General features: G+C 41.8%; 1 protein-coding gene across 1 annotated transcript in view; it reads left to right on the plus strand.

The window, feature by feature from the left end:
• The window catches only part of LOC139694635 (regulator of G-protein signaling 7-binding protein-like), a 94,331-nt gene that overhangs the window by 70,941 nt on the left and 4,676 nt on the right, over positions 1-18,714 (plus strand). The window contains exon 4 of the mRNA XM_071593124.1: positions 848-1,021. Coding sequence (XP_071449225.1) covers positions 848-1,021 — 174 coding nt within the window. The remainder of the gene's footprint in view (positions 1-847; positions 1,022-18,714) is intronic.

Genomic DNA, 18,714 nt, shown 5'->3' on the forward strand with positions numbered 1-18,714 from the left:
ATGTTTTTCATTACATTTTATGGCCATATTTTATTTTATTCCCATAACAATTTATGTAAGCTATTATTTTGAAAAGGTATTATCTAGTTTGGGAATTTTGTGCTCTAATTGTATTTGATCGATGGTGATCAATGGTCATAATATTTATTTCATGTTCGTTTGAATGCCCTCGTAAATTTATCTAGAATTATTATAGCCAAAGATATATTATAAATGTCATATAATATATACATATATGTAAAGGGTTAACAGGAAATGATTTGCTTTCACTTGTTTTGTGAGCCGGCTGAGCGGTCAAGGATTACTTTGAAATTACTTTACTTTGAAAGAGCCAGTAAACTCGCGTTAAACCGTGATGCAAGTCCAGTAATTGAATCATTCCCTCCGTAGTTACACAGATTTAATCATCAAGCACCGGAATTCTGTACAGGGGAGCTCCCAATTTAAAAAATTTCTATGTGCATGCCCTCATTAAGAAATTATCTCCATGCTCATTTTCTTTTCTGCCCTCCATTTCTTTTCTTCCGGTCATCCGACGCTCACTTGGACCGCGGGCGTCCTCTCTTCCCCCGCCTGACCCCTCCCATTGACCCCTCCGACCCTTTCACCCGGCACGCAACCCCCCATTTCCACCTAATAACCACTGCACACATTCCCTTCGCACGTCTCCCCTTTCCCGCTTCCCTTCGCTTCCAACCCCCTTCTACCTACCCCCCCCCCGGGCCGTCCCTGCCCCCCGGCATTAACACCCTCTGTCCACCTGCATCTCATCGCCAACACCCCCTTGCCCCGCGCACCCTCCACCAACCCCGGTTAAATCCGTGCCCTGCACGGGCGCCGGACACAGAGAATAGGCCCGGCCCCTCCAACCTGGGAAGCGTCATCAGCCAGATCATTCTCTGTAAGCAGCTGACGCCCGACTTCAACGCCGAGGAGTTATGCAGCATAGCGAAAGACGCGGACGACATCCGCCACATGCTGGCCGACATGCAGGAGTACATGCCGAAGGAGAACAGCGCGGGTGAGGATGTCTCTTATTTGCATATTTTCGTTCGCAGGAATCCTATTTATTCCGGCAGGAGGTAGAGGGGAGGAGGCCGCTTCCGCTGATTTTCTCTCTTTTTTATCTCTTGTCATGATTTAATCTGCATCCACGCTGTGCTATGCCCTAAAGATTGGGTGCCTAAGTTTTTAAAAAAAATAGAATCCAGTATTTTTATGCAACTTTGTTAGAAAATTTATTTACAACGTAGATTTTTCGTAATGAAATTCATAAAGGGGAAAAAGCTGATCATTTTTTTGTTTCTAATGTGATGACTTGCATAAAATTTTGAAATTTAGTCCTCTTTTTAGAATTGCTCACGTTAGATACTGTTTGGAATTGTTTTTGGTCTCGGTTTCTCTCATTCACTAGATCTGACGTCGCATGGGATGCTATTACACAAATAAATACTCAAGCTGCCGGCTACATGTCGTGAAAGAGGGAAAAGGGTATTCTTTTAATTTATGTGTCGCTTAATTCTCCACATTCCTTATGCATCAGGGACACAACCACGCACCAATTTTGTTCATATTAGCCTACACCGATAAAAACTTTTTCACTAGCAAATTATGCAAATGTTTATTGATTATTATCAACATTGTATTTCCATCACAAGTCTTGAAACGTTTTCAAATACTTTTTTAGGGTTTGAATCACCAGAGCTTCTAGAACTACTTGTACCGTGTCTCTACCTAACCACTAAACTATTGTTGAACTGAATGACTATGACTAAAATTGTCCATATGCATTTCCTATCAAATGCCCGTTCGAAATATACGAAACAAGCAAATACGTCCTGATTGTTTTCTATATTCCTCTCAATTAGTGATCTCATTACTGTAATGGCATCGCGCGTGCCTCTCCTCTTCCTAAACGCAAACTTATCATCCTCTTGTAATCATTTGCCTTGCTCTCCATCCTTTTGTTGATGACGTATTGTACATATGTGTGTGTATGTGTGTGTGTATATATATATATATATATATATATATATATATATATATATATATATATATATATATTTATATTTATAATAAGTATTTCATTCCTAGATTGCTTTACTGCAGCCCTAAATTCTACTGTATTTAATGGCAGTGCCCTTAATCCTTTATAATCTCTATTTTACGTCCTCTTTAATTTATCCTATTTACAAGGTGTGATCAAAAAAAGACCGGACTGATTTTACCCTGCGTAACGATTTTAATCGTTCAATGGATCGAAACAAGACAGTGCGCCATCTAGTATGTATTGTATATATATATATATATATATATATATATATATATATATATATATATATATATATATATATATATATATACATACAGTGTATATATATATATATACATACAGTGTATATATATATATATATATATACACTGAACATTGAAAAACGTCGAACAATATATTAATATTGTCTTAGGTGCTAGTTGAGACAATTTTGCATTATTTCATAAGTATCTTAGAGTGAGAAATAATACAAATAATCCAACTCATTTACACTGATTACCATTTGACGTTCATGCAGTTTGTTTGTAATCTCTAACGCTACTCACTCTAGATGCGTGAAAGTATAAAAGCACTTGGTTCTTCCTTTCGCTGATCCAGAAAATCCCCACTAAGGTGGGAATGGTGGGGCGAATGCGGTTAACCGTCCTCCCTATCGATCCGATATCCGTGCTTTCATTTTTACGCCATTTCTAATTAAGATGGAACATGCAATTTGCGATCCCACGCTTGCTGTTCCGCAATGGCTACGAGGAACGGATCGCCGCTGTCAATGGCTCACCGGGGAGAGTGCTGTTGTTCGCGTTTTATATTTCTAATTTATTCTGTTGTTCACGGGCCACTTGTCAAGATCATATCTCGAGTGCTAACTGGTCATAGTTTATAATCAGAAAGTACGGCGTACACTTTATTCGAGTTGTATTGTGCTACATACTTTGTATTGTTCCCCGAGGAAACCCTATGGATTACCTCTGTTTATTACAGTGTCGACTGCTGCAATTTCTCAGAGTCCTTTTTTAATTGCCCCAAAAGTCCAAGTACTCTTTGTACAAAATAGAGATGTTAAAACAGGCTTAGAAGTGGACTTGTAGAAAAAGATAATTGTCCGCCATTCCCCCATTCCTTTATTTATATAATCCAACTACTTATTTTGCGTTGCACTTCCCTTTGTCTCATGTGATTGTCTTCAATATAATGTGTATAATGTAGGGTTAGGTGGAAGAAGGGACTATTAGTCTCAACCTCGCCCAATGAAGTCGATAAATAAATAAAAATATGCGTAAAACAGGAGTACAAAAATCTTGTTCGATTTGAATAACTTTGGTTCTCTTTTAGTTGTTTCTGAAAAATACCCAAATGCGTAAACCTGCATGTATTTAAAGTTGAGTAATTGACGATACGCGAATCCATGCATCCAAACTTGAGGATTTTGAAGATTATCAATTTTTTTTTATTTTCTCATGCATTTAGGTATGGAAATAGGACTACTTGTTGCGTTTTTGGGTTAAAAGGGAGGGCTGAACAGGGTTTCCGGACCGCGACCCTGCGAAAAATTTTGGCGTTTTCCAAATGCAGCGACCGCCCAATGGGTACAAATACCATCCATGGCTTGAGGAAGTAGAGACATTTCCCATTCTTAATATTAATGCGATCCCTTTGCCTAAGTGAGAGTAAATGTGTTTTATCCTTAATGTTAATGCGATTCGGAAGTCATATGCATTCATCTTCCCCACTATTTTCCGCAAATTTCTTGCCAGAGGAAAGTATTTTTGAAGGGAATTCTTAAAGCAGCACATTTACAAGCAACACATATACAGTTTTTCCCTTGGCCGGTAATTTTCCCGCCCATAAATTTCTCCCTTTTATCTTTTTCCAGAATTTCCTGAGCCGTGCCTCCGAGTTCTATTCCAGTGTCCACCGAATTGCTCAATAAAGTCCAACATTCTTTAATGGTTTTTGGAATTTTCGTGCTTTAATTCCGGCATGGCGGGGAAATTGCGAAGCGCTTTAAACAAAATGGTGCTATTTCGTAACTGATCTTGATATTTTTGCCAGGGAAGGATTATGGATATAATAAATTAGTTTTTCCGTGTGAATATGCCTCCGTCCCGAAATATAGTGCTTTCAGGGTCTAAAGTTAAAAATTAAATTACTATGAAGTTTTCTCCTCTGTCTAAGCAGTGGAATTCCTCGGTCCCTCCAAGGAAAGATATATAAAAATACGAGTACCACCCAGGGGTCAAGTACGGTCGGAACTTCGTACGTATTTCATGTCATCTCTGAGAATATGCAGAATGAAATTGAATATTATATAGGCAAGTTTATCCGCTGCGGAAAGGTTAGAACTCTCCTCGTCAGGTGGAGTACCGCGTTTGTGTTTGTTACCGACGAGCGTCGCAGACTCTGACCTCCGTGCGCAGAATCTTGTGTAGCCATTACGTTCATTCGTATCTTTCGGAGATGTCTTTAAAAAAATATCGATAGAATATTAACTTTGGAGTGCCCAAACAAAATCTAAGAAGTCGGAATTCGCTGAAGAGTCTGGATGTTCCCTCGACGATACAAAGCCATTACTCGCGGTGGTCATCGCCGGGTCACTTCGATCCGAGAGGTTGGAATCCAAAATATCACTATCGGTCGCATCAGATCTGCCACATAACGACCCCAGTTCCCCGATATAGTAACGTCGCAGCCCGCGGGAATCTGTACAATTTTAACTTTACGACATTATTTCCATTATGGAAATGCTCGGGAGAGCTCGGAAACTCGGGACCGAGAGGGGAGGCGAAGGAAATATCCGCACGGGAGCCGCATGAAAAAAACATCCCCGCAAAGAAAACACATTTGATCGGCAAAATGGATTCTCCTCAAGTTACGTCGAGATGCACAGACGTCCTTACTCGCAGACCTTATGCCGTGCGCGCCTCTCTCTCCACCACCCCTCTTCCCTCCCCCCCTCCCCAACCCTCTCGGAGGAAAGAAAGTGAAAAGTTTCTTTCTTCTTTTTTTCCCTTTTTCGATCCACTTCGAAACGGAGGGGAAAGATGAGCTCCAGAGTCTTTCGAGAGAGGGAGGGATATATGGATGTATATGGGGGAGGAGGAGTAGGACTTTGAGCGTTAGGTACTCCCGATGGAAGGGCGTGGTGGAGGAGGGGTGAGTCAAGGTGGATGGCGTTAAGTCTAAGAGGGCGGAGGGGGGAGGGAGGGGGAGAAGTGTGTGAGGGGAGGGAGGAAGAAGGATGGGATGGTAAGGAGGATGAAAAGAGCGGCATTGCAGTGCAGCAGTCAGAGCGCATTACGCCCGCTCGCCGGGCACTGACGAACGCATTACCCATTCCCAAAAATCGCCCTCTCGCGTGTTTCACCGCTGTGAGTTAGAATGAAACAATGCACTCCCTCATTTTCCGACCTGCTACCTTCTCATAATTAATTGCGAACTTTACCTTGACAAAAGTTAAAGCACGTTCTATCTTGTTATAGATATTCTTCGGATGGGTTGTACATATTCTAACCTAACCAGCAGATTTTTCCAGGGGTGGCATAGTATCTCAAAATTATAGTAATCGACCAAAAAGTTGACTTGATGAGTTAATTTAGAGTTCACTTAATATATTACTAATCCCTTCTTTGGGGATAAGCAGGGCGGTTCCCTTCCCTATACCAGATGGAGTTTTTCAGGAAATAATGGTGCCCGAAATATTACAGAACTTGGGTGGTGCTTGAGATGTCCGAAGCCATCTGGATTTGAACCTGAGCTCTCCGGTCAGTAGCCAGCAAATCACTTTACCCAATAGACTTGTACGTCTTTATAGCATCATGCATTCGAATATATTTATTTCATTATCACCCCCTATTATTATAATATCTCCGCGAAAGGCTTATTATTTTATATTTGTCTCATCTTAATTGGTTCCAGTTAAGGAACGTTCAGAACAGTATCTAAGCTTGGGTATTGAGCATCTCACTCCGGGGCTTATTTTTCTTTATTTTTCGTCATGTGCCGCTCTTTATTTTATAAATATGTGAGGCATTCCTCTATTTACCTGCAGCGATTTTCCAAATTATTGAACAAAGACGCGAGTGAAGTACGTACACGATCGTCCTTTCAAGCCTTCCGGCCCACGATATCCAATGAGATCTCTGGAAAGAGTGACGCCATAAAGATCTCTCTCAGTCACTGATTTTGACTGTTTCGCGATGAGGTTCGTCGGTCGGCTTCCGTATTAAACTTCATGATCCGCTTTCCCTCGCAGTATTTAATCCAGAGAAAAAGACCCGACCTGGAAGGGCACGGCCGGAGTTAAGCAAATAGGGATTGGGCTGCCTTCGCCTCTGTGACCGTGCGCGACACGCGGGAAATGACGTGCTTTGCTACACGCTCCATCGCGAAAAAGGTCGAGGTCTTTAACAGCATAATTTGAACACTACCCTCCTACCTTCTCTCGGCGTTTACCTTACTCTCGAAATGGCAAACGAACAAGGCACTCGTAATTTTAAATCTTATCTATCTTGGGGGCGTGAACATTTGCTCAGCAGCATGAACAAGTAGGCTATGTTCGCAGCGTATGTTTTACTCGGAGCAAGTGATCCCTCAACTACTGAAATCTTATTTCGCAGTGATCAATTTTGGTCCACTTAACATCTCAGTTCACATTGCGTAGGCTCTGACGCGCACCCGAATTAGCCCTTTTACATGTACTATATACGTATTTTCGACGTTTGTGTGTAAATTTTTTGCATAAAATCTTGTCCTTTCCGGACTACTTCATAAGTACTCTTTGAGGTCAGCAATAATCGGGTACTTTTAGGCTCTCCGAGGACCGAGGTCATATCACACGAATATTATTATTATGTATCCGAGGATTTGGATGAGTGGCAGCGTAGTTTCCCACGCATCCAACATTGACGCTTTAGGGATAATACCGAGAAACGACCGTGTTTTTTTTAAATTACACTCCGCTCGTAAGGATCATGAAAACGACATTGGTGCTCTGGAAATTTATGGCGGTGTTTAGTTCAGCCACCCAACGCTGGATTTTTCTCGAGTCCTAATCCCGACCCGGGACCCGGTTGTGGCGCGCCACGGTCGGTGCCGACCTCTCCTTTCCACGGGAAACGATCATTCTTCCCCCGCGTCACACCTCGTCTAGCGTCGGCGGTTCATTAATTTTTTCCGCGCTTTCAATGTTAATGCGGGGTTATTCAATCCCATGCTGCCATAATGCCCCGGTTTTTAGGCGGCCGCCCTCTCGCTTCCATCCCGGAGCGGGCCATTCTCCCCGAGAACCCCGTCAAGCGGCGATGGGGGGCGTAGTGGGTGCTCGATCCCACACCAACCCCTTTCCCTCCCACTTCTCTCTTTCTCTCTCTCCCTCACCCCTGGGACCGACTCTGCGTGGGATTTCTTACTTCCCTCGCCGGCCGTGGTGTTAGAGAGGGACAGGGGGTAGGGGGGGAGGAGGAGGGTGGCGGATTCCCGAGGAACGAAGGCGTATATATCAGCGGAGGAGGGGTACGCAGGGGTAGGAGTAGAGACGAGGCACGCTCCGGCGCATACGACTTCCCGGAGGAGGAGTCACCGAGGCGGAGCGTGGCGATAGCGAGCGACTCCCTCCTCGCACTCTCTGCTCTCCGAAAAAGGAGGGCGGGGGGTGAGAAACGACGTGTCCTATCACGCCTTTTATCTCCACCCGGGACGACGCTCTCATTTTTCTGGTGATTTCTGCCGCTTGATCTTTTGTAGCGGCGTGTGGGGGGCGAGCGGAAATGCCGCGCCTCCCTGGGAGCCTTCCGTAAAAAAAGAGGAGATCTCTCCACCGAATTATGGCCATTATAAAAAATAAACCGCCTCCCTTGCGGCTCCCCCCTTTTCCCGCCGCCGCCCTCCATCCGCCGTGAAATCACCTTCATTCAGTCGCCGTCCGAAGCAATCTCTCCGCTGCAAAGATCCCCTTCTTCCGCGCTTTCCGATTATTGAGAGAAATATGTGTCGGATAAATATCCTCGTACAGCGACAAAATCGAGGGTGTTCTGAGCCTGCAGGCGCTCCGGATTGATTCAGCGCCGTGTATTTTCGTTGACATTGCCTTATCATCGAGAGCTATTTTCGTGTCGTTAGCATCATTCTTCGATGGCTTCGCCCTACGTACAGATCGATGTGCACTAAGTTGCTAAAAGTGCCTTCGTTAGAATAAAATGCCTTCTCGCTGTCGATCGAAAGTAAATGAAAAGCACAGGCTTTTCTAGACTAATGAAACTAAATGTACTTACCGTATATAGAGATTTCCCCATCATGGATTAAATATGATTACAAAATGTGCACATTTAATTTGACACGTTTTGTCGTAAAAATTAGCGTCCTAATTCAGTCACGTCCACACCTGTTCCCTAATCCTTTACTTCGATGAAAGGATGAATAGGACGGCACATAATTTACTCTTAGTCTCGTTACAGTGCTTCGAAAATTCAAATTTCGCATTTTAGAGGAAAATCATGTTCGGCGGACAAAATTTTAATTAATTTATTCAATCCCCGCCGAGTCCTAGGGCTTTCTGGGTATTTGATGACGTCATTCGGGTCTTAATCCCTCAATCATGGCCAAAGCGCGTCCCCCTACGTTCGGTGTCCGATGTCGTTTACGGACGGCCTTTAATTAATGGCGGAGCGCGCCCATATTTGCCGGCGGCGGCAGGCTGCGAAACCACCCACGGGGATGGGGTAGAGAGAGGGGGATGGGGTTGGGGGCGGAGGAGGAAAGGGGTTTGGAATCGAGTCCTTTCGCTTTCACCCCGAGCCTCGGTGCCACAATTTTCACTCACCGAGGTCGCCGCAGAGGATCTCCGGGCGAAGAAACTTTCAATGGGGGGAGAGGGAGAGTGGGGGCGGTGTGTTTTTCGCGGGTGATCTTTTGTAGCCCACGAATCCGGTTGGGTGGATCCCTAAGGCCAACTTCCCTCCAACCCTCGGGGTACCTCAGGGCGGAATGTGTCTGGTGGCGTGGTTTTCACTTGAGGTAGACTAATCATCAATGGAGTCGTAGGATGTTATTGTAGGTGATAACCCGGATGACCTTGACGATGTTGTTTCCCTCTAAGAGGAGTGTTGTCTTTGGCTTCCTTGGCGATGCCTTTTGCTTGAGTACGTGATATGCTAAGGGTGGAAATAAAATTTTTGTTTTTTTTGTGAATGTATATATATATATACATGTATCTGTGTGTGTGTATGTGTGTGTGTGTATGTGTGTGTGTGTGTATATATGTGTATATGTGTATATATATATATATATATATATATATATATATATATATATATATAATAAGTATTTCATTCCTAGATTGCTTTACTGCAGCCCTAAATTCTACTGTATTTAATGTCAGTGCCCTTAATCCTTTATAATCTCTATTTTACGTCCTCTTTAATTTATCCTATTTACAAGGTGTGATCAAAAAAAGACCGGACTGATTTTACCCTGCATAACGATTTTAACCGTTCAACGGATCGAAACAAGACAGTGCGCCATCTAGTGACACATCTGACGACGAAAACGAGAGGTGTTGCGTTTGTTTGCGTCGAGTCGTTACGCAGCAGCAGCGGTGCGTGTCTTAACCTGTTCGTCGCCACGTGCAACGGCAGCAATGAAGGAGCTAGAGGAACAGCGTGTGTGCGTGAAATTTTGTTTCAAGCTTGGCCAAAGTGCTACAAAGACATTTGGAATGATTCAGCAAGTCTTTGCTAATAAAGCTATGAGTCAAAGCCAGTGTTTTGAGTGGTACAGTCGTCTTAAATCGGGCAGAACCTCGACAGATGAAGATTCGTGAACCTCCACTTCGACAGACCCCAACCATGTCAATTTGACGCGGTAAAATCGCCGTTTAACCGTTAGAGAGATAGTCGAGGAAGTGAACATTAGTTTTGGATCCTGTCAGACAATTTTGACAGATATTTTGGGCATTACGCGCGTCGCATCAAAATTCGTCCCGCGGGTGTTGACTGATGAACAGCGGCAAAAACGTGTGGACATTTGTCAGGAACTTCTGGATCGAGCCAATTCCGACCCAGTTTCTTAAAACCTTATTTTTGAATCCAAAGTTAAAATCAACCTTGAAAGGGCGCCGATTCGACTCTATTGTTGATATTAAAACTAATTGTACGGCTTACCTGAAGGGGAGCCCTAAGGCGGCTTAACAGGTAGGGTTAGAGAGCTGAAAGAAACGTTGGAAAAGGTGTGTCGTCAGCCAAGGCATGTACTTTGAGGGCAACAGGTTCGATTAAGCTGTATCCATCGAAATAAACAAGTTATAAAATCAGTCTTGTCTTTTTTTGATTACACCCTGTACATGTCGCTTGGTCTTCCTTTTGGAATCTTCCCTTCTATTTTTAATTCTATTATATTCCTTATCAATCCATTGTGCCTCAATGTGAACCCAATCCATCTATTTCTTCTTTGCTGTAGAGTTCTCCATATGGTTCTTTCATCTTCTGCTCTTCTATATACCTCCTCGTTCGTTACTTTAGCTGCCCATTTAATCTTCAGCATTCTCCTCCAGCACCACGTTTCAAAGGCTTCTATTCTTCGCTGGTCCACTTTTCCAATGTTCCAATTCTCGGAACTATAGAGCGCCACGCTCCGCACGAAAGTCTTGACGAATTGCTTCCACAAACGCATATGCAATTGACTTAACGTTTGTCAAAAGGAGCATTTTTTCCCCTATCACGAAAATATATTGAAAATATTGGGACTTTCCAGCTGTAGTACTATCTTTCATTATTACGTTGTCAGAATCTATCTAAGATTATAATTTTTTACAAAAACGAAAATACTATATTATTTGGTTTTATGTTCGTTTTAACAGATCCATTCATGTTTTAAATCATTTTTTCTTGTAAACGACCGAAATGTCGGAAAAAGCTCCCGTTCTTTGCTCTTTACAAGGAATAATCCAGGAAAAATCATCGTGAGAAACGTATTTATTTAATTTTCAAAGGATAAAACTTTTAAAAATGCTTTCTTACAATGTCTAAAAGATTTGGCAACGTGAGACAAGAGCCAACCCATAAAGTGTGCCACATTAAATAGCTCAATTTATTTTATTTAAGCGAGTTATGTTTTATGTAAACGCTGTAATATCCCAATTGTAATAAAATTTATAAAGCATTTTATTTTATTACGAGTGGTCAAAATGTATTGGAGAAAAATTAATTATCTTCACGTTGAGCAACAAAAAGTTCGCAGTCGCACATCCGCAGAAGGGTAACGGAAATTTTGTGCGCCCTCCAAATGTCATCCAAGCAGGGATTGCAGTCTGTCATTGCCTGTTATCGAGCCCGTACACAGGGTAAACCTGATTAAAAAGCTATCTCACGAAAGTCTTGTTAATTCAAGCATAGGATATGCGATGCATTCTTCTTCTGCAGGTAGACTCGCAGCTGTGTTTGCGATTAATAATGAAATGAGACTAGGAGACCCTCATGCAATTTACAGCTTCCTCCCTTCACCCTGTAAAAACTTAAGTTGGCCATAAAGCTGCGCGGTTTTATAACGGCCGGCGAAATAAATTCTCAAGTATACGATCCCTACGATCTTTCATCGCGACCTTTTTCATGCATGTGGAAGGCTGTCCACAATCATATGATGTGCCGGAAAAACGTTTTGAGCTTCTTTTAAAAACCCATATCTCGCCCTGGCGTTTTCAGTTTGAGTGTTTATTTTTAGGGCGCAACACCTCAAAATTCCTTCCCGAACAGCTCCTTGGGGCTTGTCACGGAATGCGAATTTGCCCCGCGCTATTCAGGAAAATTTGACAGATGCGTAAATATTACAAGGATCCGTAATGCAAAACTCTCATATTAAGATGGATACCTTATTGGCAGTATTTTTCCCTTGGGCGCATCACTTGGAAAAATGTATACATTCTAAACGCTCTGTATTCTTAAAGTAGCCATATTAATAAGGTCGTGCAAAGTTTCAGTGGACTCACAGCTCTCGTGATGAATTACCCGTTTGAAGATGTAGACTGAACATAAAAATTCAAATTAATGAGATATTAAAACGTATGAAATTCCACCACATTACTTGTAAGGAACCCTATCGAATTTATACTTCCGTACCGTTTACCCTTAAAGCCATAATTTCCATCCGCATGTCCGCAATATACACGTGATATCATCGACTTAGTGTAGTGTCTCTGAAGTGCTTACTCTTTTCGATGTAACCTAGTCTTAATGATACTTGGTGCAATAGTATTGTGCGACGAGAACTGCGCAACCAGATAAAAAAACCTCGCTATGGCGGTGGCATTTTCGGGTTAGGTATGCCATGAAATTTAGCACAAATGTTTTTTATAACTCGGACACACATTTTTTAGCAACGCATGCCAATTTTTTTATTACGGGGTCCAGATATGTAATACCCTAAATAAGAATCGTCCGTTGCTGGGCACCCTCGCGAGGAAAGACTTTCTCCGTCTTGCTCCGTGGTCTACTCCTCGAAAGGCGTCTCACCCGAAGGCCACTGACAGTATCGATGGAAAATATCTCCTCAAAAGTCCCGAGTGTTTCACAAATCCATCATTGTGACAGAACGCCGAATTCTTTCGCCGCCGCGACATCTGTCCGCAATTTCTGCCGCCGATAAGACCGCCAACTTCCGATCCGCCGTCATCCGACATTGGGGTTGGGTATACAAAGAGGCAAGTCGAACACGTTCCAACCTCAAACCCTTATCTTTTGGCCCTGGTTGGAGAGGGGGGAGAGAGAGAGAGAAAGAGAGACATCTACTTCGTGCTCGCAGTCGGAGCAGTAACGGGGAGAGGCCTCCTTCGTGCCTACTTCCCACCCCCGCCGCCGGCCGCGTGCTCTCTCTCTTTCCCACCGTGAACCCCACCCCCTGCTCCGTCCCCCGGATCGAAATGCCGAATCGAACGGGAATCCCCCCGCTCCGCAGGTCCCTCCCTCTCGCCGCCCCGCAGACCTCGGAACACAGTCGTTCCCTTTCACTAGCAACAGTCCTATTCCCTGCAGGCGAGTCCGTCTTCTCGCCTCGCGAATGATAAGGAGAGGCCCTCTTCCTGTTGACACTACTCCGTGAATATCGTGAGAAACCGGGGAGAGAGGTCGTGGTGAAAACGTTTCCGTAAACGTGACAACTTAATCAGGATTAAATATTTGGATAGATCCTAAAAACTAACTAGCTGAAGTATTTCCGCCAAAAATGAATACCTTCAGCTTTGCGCTAATTCTGTCTTCAGCATCTTTAAAGATTCCTGTCCCCTCCATGCAACCTATTTTCCTATATTATCCGTGCTAACTTAACATTCTCCCTTTTTTCAGATCATTACTTGGTAAATTCGTTCTTGATACCGTCCCAAAAGTTAAATATTTCGACACTACTAGCATGTTTGTGCGCATATTTGGCGTCACCTAGGCAACAAATAATTTCCCAAATTATCACATTTACAAAATGTCAAGCCAAAGTCACCCTATTGTGGTTCAAGGTAAATGAAAGATTTTTAACTTTGCTTGGTTCTAAATTCCTGTTTTCTTCGACTCTGCTACTCCGAATTTCGACCAATGCTGAATTATGTGCAAGATGATCTAGCACAAAAATTTGACCTAAAATTACCATTTTTACTTAATTCCTGAGTTTACTCGTTTTTGGCGAGAAAGGTGCTTATTTGACTCGTTTTCTTCAGTTTGAATGCCTCCTCACGCCATGCGTAAATCGCCACTGCCTTTTGGGAGCAATTCTTTATTCACTATTGAAAACATGAGAAGGCATTTCAATTTACTACGCAATGCTACCAGCAGCACTCTCCTCCCATTCTATGATTAAAAGGTCTTTGACAGGCGGGGTATACTTTCCAAGGCATTGAAGAACTGTTTTTCAGAAGTCAGCCCCCATGGCGGCCTCTACATTTTGGAACTACCTTCCTCATTGATTTAAAAAATACCGCTCATTTAGCAAAATCTAAAAGTGAACTGTACACTTGTCTACTTTCCTCATAATATAATGGGTGAAAATTTTATGAATTATAAGATATTAGACTATATAGATTATCTTGTTTCAATGTATGCGTATAAATTAAATTTGGAAATATATGTTATATTAATCAATCAACAATGCAAAAACTAAGCTATATTTTGTTAATTTTATTGCTGCTCATTTTTTTACCTCCTGCGACTTTTGGCATTTTGGTAATATCCAATGCGAATGTTTATTCCGGGCCAAATACAGTTTTTCAAACACATATATATATTAATGGCTTTTCAGGATACGATTACCTCTCCATATCTCCTCCATTCATTTTCTCTGCTCTCTTCGAATATCCTCCGGCAACTCGCTCTCTTCCCTGCCATACCCACATAAAACTTCGTCGAACTTTTAGATCTCGGGCTCTTGCAGCGATTTGATGATGCTTAGGTCTCTCACTGGAGCACTTGAAAGCCACTCATGGTATCTTCTCCACTGATCTTCCTCCCCGCACAACTTCTCCTCCCCTTCATCCCCCAAGCCATATCTCCTAAGTCTCCCGCCACTTTAAGCTCATCGTCTTTCCTCAAGTTTTCGCAGTAGGCTACGCTCCATGCACTAACAGTGCAAGGACTACGCTCAGAATGTTAACTTTTTTTTACTTCTGCACTCAATAAATCTATTCACAAATTCCCTCATGTATGCAAATGATTCTCTTGCCAATCCAAGTCTTCTCTTGGTGCACTTTATTGTCCCCATCCAAAGGTGAGAAGGTTCAAGAATAAAATGTAGCAACCTGGCCTCTTACCTTTTGGACATTCCGACCGTTTGACTGAAGTTAGCAATTTTATTTAAACGCCCAATAGCAATGGTTGTAAGAATGTATAACAAATCACCTTCCTGGCCCGAACACCACTCCGGTGGTCACCCAGCCCCCTCACAGTCCCGACTTGGCTCTGTGCGGCGTTTTTTTGTTTACCCGACTAAAGAGAGAGCTGAAAGGAAAGCATTGGGAGACCGTGGAAAACATCCTAAAGCATATTACAAAGAAACGGCGGGAGATGCCGCAACAGTAACTTTTAACGGAGCCATCCGCTAATGTGCATTTCAATGCAACAATTCCAGAGATTAAAAATCATTGGCTAAAGCACTCGACCGGATATTGAGGGGAGGAGTTTCAGGGTGTCTTCCAGGCAGACACGATTCCGCAAGTGTATTGAAGCAGGGGGAGAGCATTTTGAAGAATTTCAAGCGTTTGTACAAGTAGGATCAATAAATTCATTTTCTCCCCCTCCCCCCACGTAGAAATGCGTATTATTTTCATAATGGGCCATGTATGACTGTAACATAGTGTAGTAAGAAGTTCACAGGAAAGGGATTTTTATGTGGGAACGAATGCTATGCAATTTCGGCCAAACATTACCTTGCCTAGACCTTTGTTTTCTCCGCTATTCGCTTCCGTCCATTCCCTAACTTTCCCCTTCATCCTACTCGCTTCTCCTCTATCTCACACCCTCTTTGCCTTCGGATCCTGCGGACAGAATCATCAGGGTCCCGCACGTTTCCTGAGTCTATCCGTTTTGTTGAGAAATAACGGTCTTAGTAGTCTGTCTTCCGCTCTACGTATCCCACCCAAACCAGTCGCAGTCCGGAGAATCTATCACTAACGGCTTATCTTCTCTACGAAGAAATTCATTCAGTTCAATGTTTTAATTATTTTCCATGATTCTTAATCTATTAATGATCCATCAATCACGCCAATTGCTTTTATTTCATATCATTGAGTAGTCGCTTTATTTTTTCCTATATATCACTCTCTGCTTCTAATGACACAATGGATTCTCATTACGTTTTCGTGAAGCAATTATTTGGGGTCTCTATCAGGGAATATGCAAAAAAAAAGAAAAGATAAATTTTAAAGGTTATTCCCAAGAGTTGAGAACTATTATAGCGATAACAAATCCCATGTTAATAGAACTATAATTAGATAGCTGTGGGGCTATTAAATCTATTGCAATTATTGTAAATTCAGTCACAGAAAGAGAAATATTAAGGTTCATAGAGCCACATACGTAAAAAACACTAGAATGTACTCACCAGTTACACAAAACGAAAGTTATCGATCCTTCAAACTACAATTGAGCTAATTAATGGTTTCTGGCGTAACTTTATGGAACCGATTCATTATAAATAAATGAAAGGACTAACTTTGTAGTTCCACACGAAAACGATTTACGAAAACGATATACAATTTCCACACGATATACAATTTCCACACGAAAACGATATACTACCTTGATCAAAAATTTCCCGGAATTTATTCAGAAAATTAAAAATACAAGTTTATTCATCTAAATCTATATTGTCCCCTTCAAAGTAATCCCCATCGACTGCAACACACTTATGCCAGCGCTTGATCCAATCCTCGAAACATTTTTTATATTCGGTTTTCGGTATGTCCATCAGTGCTTCCTGCGATTTTTCCATTACTTCCTCTCGGCTGCTAAAACGCGTTCCCCGTAATGGTTTTTTAACTCGATTGAACAGAAAGAAGTCACAGGGAGCCAAATCAGGTGAATTCGGTGGCTGTTGGATGGTATTTGTTGCATTTTTCGTCAAAAAATTACGAATAATGATAGCACTGTGCGACGGTGCGTTATCATGGTGCAAAATCCACGAGTTTTCTGCCCACATTTCTGGTCTCTTTCGGCCAATTGCTTCACGCAAACGTCTCATAACGCCCAAATAATACTCTTTGTTTACTGTCTGGCCTTCTGGCAAAAATTCATGATGCACTACACCGTTGTAATCCATGAAAACCGTCAGCATTGCCTTCTTTTTTGACTGAAAACGACGTGGTTTTTTTGGTCTCGGCTCATTTGGTGAACGCCATTCACTTGCCTGATGTCTGGATTGCGTGTCGTACTCATAAACCCACGTCTCGTCTCCAGTAATGATCCTTTTGATGAATGTGGGATCGGATTCAGCCTCGCAAATCATGTCTTTTGCGACGTCAACACGGTCTCTTTTTTGCATGAAATTGAGGTCTTTTGGCATGCTACACGACGGAAACCCAAATCATTAACCACAATGTCTTGGGCGGATCCATAGGCAATGTTCAAGTCCTCCGCTATTTCTCTGATGGTTAATTTGCGGTTATTGACCAACATTTCTTTTACTTTATCAATTTTTTCACCGACTTTCGATGTCGATGGTCTGCCACTGCGTTCATCATCTTCGATTGACTCACGACCACTTCTGAACCGCTCGTGCCACTGGTAAACGACCGTTTTTTTTAGAGAATCGTTGCCGAAACACTTTTCCAACATTTCCAACGTCCGTGCGCCACTAAATCCGTTTTTTACGCAAAATTTAATACAAGTTCGTTGTTGCAAATTTAAATCCATTTCTGCAATTGTAAAAAATCGCCAACACACACAGAGATAGATGTACTCTTGGCTACGTAACTTTTGCAAATGTCAAGTTATGACACTAAGATTTAAAGGGAATATCAACAACAGATGTACCAATTTAACAAAAAAAAACAGAACTCAAATCGGAACGATGGGAGCGCCACACGGTGGTTATTCCGGGAACGTTTTGATCAAGGTAGTACAATTGAGCTCTAAAATACGTGAGAGTTTAAAGAAAAATAATTAAAATACTCGAGACTATATCAAAATATATTTAAGTCGAAGAACATATTAACTATAGAATCGACCGTATTCAATGATATCAACCGTAGTCGATCTCACTGTTTCAATTAATTTTTTAAATAGCCCCCTCTTTTTTGCATTAAAATTGCAAAAAAACAGGGTTAACGTAGCTATATTTTTAATTCATACAAATTAATTTAATCCTTATTTTGGATTCCTGAAGAGTTTCTAAAATTATTATGTAACTCACTGTAATTTCAACATGAAAGATTGGTGTCTTATACTCTTTGCCAAGCGCCTATGTTTCGGTTTGCAGTGTAGATGTACTTTATAGATGCATGCAATATATTTTCAACTCACAAACGAGTAATTATGTAGGAGACAATCGCCAAATTTTCTATAGACAAATAATGTTTTTGAAAATTATCGAGTAGAATGTGTAAGAGGAATAAATGGAAAAAAATTAGCGTACGCTCCCCTTTTTGTCAGAAAGTTTCTTAGAAGCTCAATTTTACACTAAGAATAATGGAGTCTAGGCATCCTTGCAAATTCTGTTTGAGACATACTTGATGACCTAGTTTATCTCCGGTATGAGCCAGTTGCGAGGATTGAGATTCACTATTGTGGAACTGGAACGTGATGAATATCAAAATAATCAAAACTTTCCGCAGTAATAAATTTTTTTACTGGTAAAATATTTGTTTTAACGAATATTTTAAGTATACAGGCATTCATCCTCTCTCCAGTATGTTTGAATCACGTAATGAACTCATGAAGTTCACCAACTTTTTTCCCTGAGCCAAATCCTTTCGCACTCATATATTAGAAATGCTTGATTTATCATGAACAAATCCTACGTCCGTACATTTGCTCTTTTTTCCATGTCTGTTTTCATTTAATTAGTGTGAGGTTTTAATTAGAATATTGTCAAATAGGAGGCCTTCATTAATTTCACAATAGGTTAGCTAAGGATTACTTGCAAAGATGCAAATGAAAAAGAAAAAGGTTTCGGAGTATAAATTTTGGGGGCATAAGATA

This window comes from Hetaerina americana, unplaced genomic scaffold, assembly GCF_022747635.1.
Source record: "Hetaerina americana unplaced genomic scaffold, ioHetAmer1.1.p SCAF_1, whole genome shotgun sequence".
NCBI classification, from domain to species: Eukaryota; Metazoa; Arthropoda; class Insecta; order Odonata; family Calopterygidae; genus Hetaerina; species Hetaerina americana.